This window comes from Saprolegnia diclina (assembly GCF_000281045.1).
Source record: "Saprolegnia diclina VS20 unplaced genomic scaffold supercont1.99, whole genome shotgun sequence".
In the NCBI taxonomy this organism is placed as follows: domain Eukaryota; phylum Oomycota; class Saprolegniomycetes; order Saprolegniales; family Saprolegniaceae; genus Saprolegnia; species Saprolegnia diclina.
Window position 1 is genome coordinate 51,545 of NW_008246166.1, and position 4,821 is coordinate 56,365.

General features: G+C 58.7%; 4 protein-coding genes across 4 annotated transcripts in view; 3 read left to right on the plus strand and 1 right to left on the minus strand.

Moving 5' to 3' along the window:
* Positions 1 to 234, plus strand: part of SDRG_15703 (hypothetical protein) — a gene marked incomplete at both ends in the record, with an annotated part of 884 nt that extends 650 nt beyond the window's left edge. The window contains one exon of the mRNA XM_008621882.1: positions 27 to 234. Coding sequence (XP_008620104.1) covers positions 27 to 234 — 208 coding nt within the window. The remainder of the gene's footprint in view (positions 1 to 26) is intronic.
* Positions 235 to 507: 273 nt separating this feature from the next.
* On the plus strand, positions 508 to 1,053 carry SDRG_15704 (hypothetical protein; the record flags this gene model as incomplete). The annotated part of the gene is made up of 1 exon (XM_008621883.1): positions 508 to 1,053. The coding sequence occupies one exon, from the start codon at positions 508 to 510 to the stop codon at positions 1,051 to 1,053; it is 546 nt and encodes a 181-aa protein (XP_008620105.1).
* A 267-nt stretch (positions 1,054 to 1,320) lies between these two features.
* SDRG_15705 (hypothetical protein) lies at positions 1,321 to 1,554 on the plus strand (the record flags this gene model as incomplete). Its single annotated transcript, XM_008621884.1, has 2 exons — positions 1,321 to 1,394; positions 1,431 to 1,554. 2 exons carry the CDS (start codon positions 1,321 to 1,323, stop codon positions 1,552 to 1,554), a joined length of 198 nt encoding a protein of 65 aa, XP_008620106.1.
* A 1,220-nt stretch (positions 1,555 to 2,774) lies between these two features.
* The window catches only part of SDRG_15706 (hypothetical protein), a gene marked incomplete at its 5' end in the record, with an annotated part of 4,040 nt that continues 1,993 nt past the window's right edge, over positions 2,775 to 4,821 (minus strand). The window contains 2 exons of the mRNA XM_008621885.1: positions 2,775 to 3,647; positions 3,698 to 4,816. Coding sequence (XP_008620107.1) covers positions 2,812 to 3,647; positions 3,698 to 4,816 — 1,955 coding nt within the window. The remainder of the gene's footprint in view (positions 3,648 to 3,697; positions 4,817 to 4,821) is intronic.

Consider the following 4,821-nt stretch of genomic DNA (forward strand, 5'->3'; position numbering starts at 1 on the left):
GGAGCGCGTCGGCTTCGACGCCAAAGGTCGGACCAAGTCCTCCGGCAAGCTGACGCGGCGACGCTTGAACAGCTGCCGAGAGGATCGGACGGGACCGCCGCAGGTTTGTATGGGCGTGACACACCCTTACTAGTATCTCTTATATACCCTTGGTTATTCCCTTGCTGCCGATGGACGTCATCGAACTCATCGCGATGCAAGTGGCATGTCCTTCGAGCCTCTCAGCGCTGCTGAGCGCCCTGCCTCCAACCGCCGTGACACCCGCGCTCGCGGCGCTTCAAGCGCTGACGCAGCAACCGACGACCGCGCGCGTCTCGTGGCCTCGCGTCACGTTCCTCTCAACAGCATCGGCCTCGACGCACGCGCATCTCACGAAGCTCGTACGCCACGGGGTTCAGATTGAGCTTGTTTTGCGCCAGCCTCGGGACATCCTCGAGGCCGCCGTGCCGCTGAGTGACCAGAGTCCACATTGCACCAACCAAACCGCTCGCGGAAGCCGACGGCGTCATGCTGCTCCTCGCTCTGGAGCGCGCGCCTCTCGAGCGCATGATAATCAACGCAGCTCGACAAGACAATGGCCGTTGGCTTGGCCACGTCATGCGGCTGCTGGCCAAGGACCGCGTTCGTGACGTTGTGCTCGTCGGAGATTCGCGGACGTCGTTGCCACCAACTGCGGACGCGGATCTGCAAGCGTGGCTGTCGTCCGGCCGATCGCTGTGCTTGCGGGGCTTGCACATCTCGGCGGCGCTCGCCGGAGCGCTGGCGCAGGCGTCCTCGCTCCAGTCACTCACCTTGGATCGCGTGCTCGGACTCTCGGGACCGGTCGTCCTGCCGGCATCGCTGACGACGTTCACGTGGGTCTTTGACGCCCGCCCATTGGCGTCTACAGCTGTGGCGGCGTCGCTTGTCTCGGCGCCTCACTTGACGCACTTGACGCTTGACGGCGGCCTCTGTCCCGATGCTGTAGCAACAGCCCTCATGGCGCTGCCCGCGCTGTCGTCGCTGCGCCTGCATGGCCTCGCGCTCTGCCACGCAGGCCGTTGTTGGTGGTGAGTTGGTGGCAAATGTAAAACTGAATTACTTTTGTTATCCTATGAACCTAGCAAGCTTTTAACTTTAACTTTAACTATGATCTTCAATGTTGAATGTTGAAGTAGCTTGCTCCTTGATATGCACTTGATTTCGTAAAGATGTGCAACACGACACGCTCTCCACGTCGCTTCGCGCCGCGCTACCGCAGGTCCAACACCTCGACCACTTGGACCTCGGCGGCCACCCGTTCGGAGCGTTTGCGCCGGTGCTCGCGGAGACGCTTCCGCTATGCGGTCGCTGGACGTCGCTGTCAACTACGAGCACGACCTCGACCGCGCCTTGCGCTGGCTCCTGGCCCACACGTAGTTTGTCGTAGCATTGCCGCCGCATGCGAGTAGCATCAAGCCGCAGAGCCGGACACTCGTCGATGCGATTGACGCGAGCGGCACGGGCCACGCCTGCGCCGTCCGCCTCCACCTCCGGGACACCCCCGCCAGCGCCGTTCTCGATCCGTGCAAATGACGTGGCAGAGCCAGTTACACAACCGCGGGAAAGAGCAAGGAACGAAGCGAGCTTCGTGCGCCGCCAGTTCTTGGAGGTACGTGGAGCCAAGATCGACTTGCAAGAAAAGGTCGACAGAGAAGGGTGAATAGCCTGCCTAATAATACCAATGTCCCGCGTCGAACTTCATTTTTTTTACTTTGAAATCGCAATAGGCTGGTCAAGCTGGAGGTGCTGGCGAATCTTCAAGTTGCCCAAGAAGATACTAAATCCGTCGATCGAATCTATTTCGCTGTACACTTGATAAATGTATGCGTGAGCAAGAATTAAAATAAACGCCCCCCACCTCATTTCTTCATTGTCGACCGAGAGACAAGAATGGAGCCGACGTGTGCCAACCCCAGCTGCTCTCTCGACCAAACGTTGGCTCTGCACTCTTGTCAGGCCGTTGGCTGCTCGCGTGTGACGCACTATATATGCTGTATCGATGCCGGGACCGAGGACAATGTGCTCCTCTGCTACCCCTGCAGCCGTACGCTCGACCGTTGTATCAACTGCAACGTCTAATCCGCCACGTAGAGGGTCGCGGCACCAATGCGGCGCCAGCATTGCTCGACCGCGGTACGATTGGCCCGTCCTCTGGTCGGTATTAAAGCATGGCGTAGAAGCTGGCGGCGCTGGACATGCTGGCAACTAGACGATTCGGCTCGCTCGGTTTTGCGCCGGTTTTGGAGCCGTTGATGTCCGAGCCGACGGAGCGGGCCATAATGACGCACGCCCCACAGCATTAAAAGTGATCAATCTAAACATTGACGGTGACATCGAGGTCGTAGAACCATGTCGAGTAATGGCGAAATCGGGGAAGTTAAGGCGACGTCGTGAGCTCTGGGCCAATGTGATCGACTTGCCCAATGGTGTGCGTCGTTTTGTGCACAGCGACAAGAGCAAAGAGCTTGATCCCGACCACGTCGGTGCTCAGCGAGCGAGCAAACTCTGCGGCGAAGCGCGTCTTCGAAGGACGAGACAGCCTCGGCGACAACTTGTTCAAGGCGCAGATATGTGCGCAGTCATGGCTGCCGCTTGCGAAAGTGCTGGACTTCCCGCTCCCAGACGAGCGCTCGACGGCTTGAAAACGCGCGCAAAGTCACACGTTGACGTCGCTCTCAAAGATAACAGAGTACGCCTCTTTGCAGCGTTGCCTTATTGTAGAATTGTTGTTGCGTTGTCTGCCCCAGCGTGCGGAATGCAAGCAAAGCACACGTCATTAGATTTGGTGCGTTAAAGCTTCATGCCCGCCACGTCCGCGTTCTGGACAACGTAGTAGCCAGTGGTCGACGGAGCCACACCCGTCTTGGTCATGTTGACGAACGCGTCGACCACGACGTCGCGGTTGCAGATCGTATCGAGCTCGGTGTCCGTGATCCCGCCGGTCGCTTCCTTTTGGATTGCAATGTCTTCCTTGAGCAACTCGTTGAGTTCCTCCATCGAGAGACATGTCTCCTCGAGGTTCTGCGACGAAAACGCACCACCGCTGAGCACGACACGTTCCAGCATGCGCTTGGCGTTCGCGCGCTTGATCATCCGGTTCTCAAACGAGTTTTCGACAATGAGGCGGTAGACCGCCACGTCTTTGGTCTGCCCGATGCGATAGCAGCGGTCCTGGGCCTGGCAGTCCGCGTGCGGGTTCCAGTCCGAGTCGTAGAAGATGACCGTGTCCGCGCCCGTCAAGTTGATGCCGACGCCACCGGCGCGCGTCGAGAGCAGAAAGATCTGTAGCTCGCGTTTGGGGTCGTTGAACATGTCCATCAAGCGCTGGCGGTCGCCAAAGTGCACATTGCCGTCGAGGCGGCAAAATGTGTACGATCGTAGCGTCATGAAATCTTCGAGGATGTCGAGGACAGCAGTCATCTGGCTGAAAATGAGCACCTTGTGCTTCGCCGCGAGAAGACGCGTGAGCATCTTGTCGAGCACAATCATCTTGCCAGACGTCTCGATGAGCGACTCGTCCGTCACAATGTCGCCGTTCGCGTTCGTACACTCGTCAAATAAGAACGGGTGGTTGCAGCACTTGCGCATCTGCATGGCGAGGTTCTTGGCCGATTCCGCGCGCATGGCTATAATTCATTGCATAAGGTGCCGCATTGGTTTGCATCAGAAAGCTTACAGGGGTTGTGCTTGCCGTGCATCTTTTGGAGCTCGGGTATGAGAGCGCGGTCCACAAGGAGCTTGTTGTAGCGTTCTTGGAGCTCCGTCATGGCGCAGTAGACGACGATCTCCGTCTTGGACGGCAGGTCAGTAAGCACGTCGCGCTTGAGGCGGCGGAGCATGAACGGCTGAAGGATCTCGCGCAGCTTCGAGACCGCTTGGGACTTTTCATGATTGTTCAGCACGTCCTGCTTGGAGATAATGTCGTTTGCCTCCGCCTTCGCGTCATCCGACAAGAACAAGCTCTGAACGTCCTCGAGTTCATGGGACGCATCGGGCGAGAGAAAGCCGAGGACGTTCGAAAGTTCGCTCAAATTGTTCTGGAGCGGCGTGCCCGTGAGCAAGAGGCGGTTCTTCGACTTTAACGCCTTGAGTGCGACCATGAGCTTGTTGTCCGCGCTCTTGAGGCAATGGGCCTCGTCAACGATGACGTACTCCCAGACGTGACCGAGCGTCGTCAACGAGGCCGCGTCAGCCTTGATGACTTCGTACGACGTGATCATGACGAGAAATGGAGGCTTTGCTTCCTTGCGCATCGTGAGGCGCGTGGTGGAGCCATGGTACAACCAGCACTTGATCGACGGCGCAAAGCGCTTGAACTCGCGCTCCCAGTTGGTGAGCGTCGAGAGCGGCGCGACAATCAAAAACAGCCCGGCCACGCCTTGGGCCTTGAGCTGCGCAATCATGCCAATGACCTGGACCGTCTTGCCAAGGCCCATTTCGTCGGCGAGGATGCCGTTGCGACGGTCCTTGTAGAGATTGCACATCCACTGGATACCCTCGAGCTGGTGTGAGCGCAGCGTCCCGCCCGTGAGCAAACTCGGCTGCTTGAAGCTCATTTTGGCCATCACATGCACCGCGGACGCTTCATCGACGACCTTGTGGCGCTTGGTCGGGCCTTGCTCTTCACGCTTGCGCCGCTTTTTCGAGTCCATGGACGTCGTCTCGGCCAGCGGCGCGTCAAGACGGGACTCAGAGTACGCACCCGACTTCTCGACGAGCAAGTCATCGTTGTCGTCGTCACTGGTCTCGCGCACTTGGCGGGCGCCACTGGGCGCGGCAGAGGGGCTACTGTGACCTGGG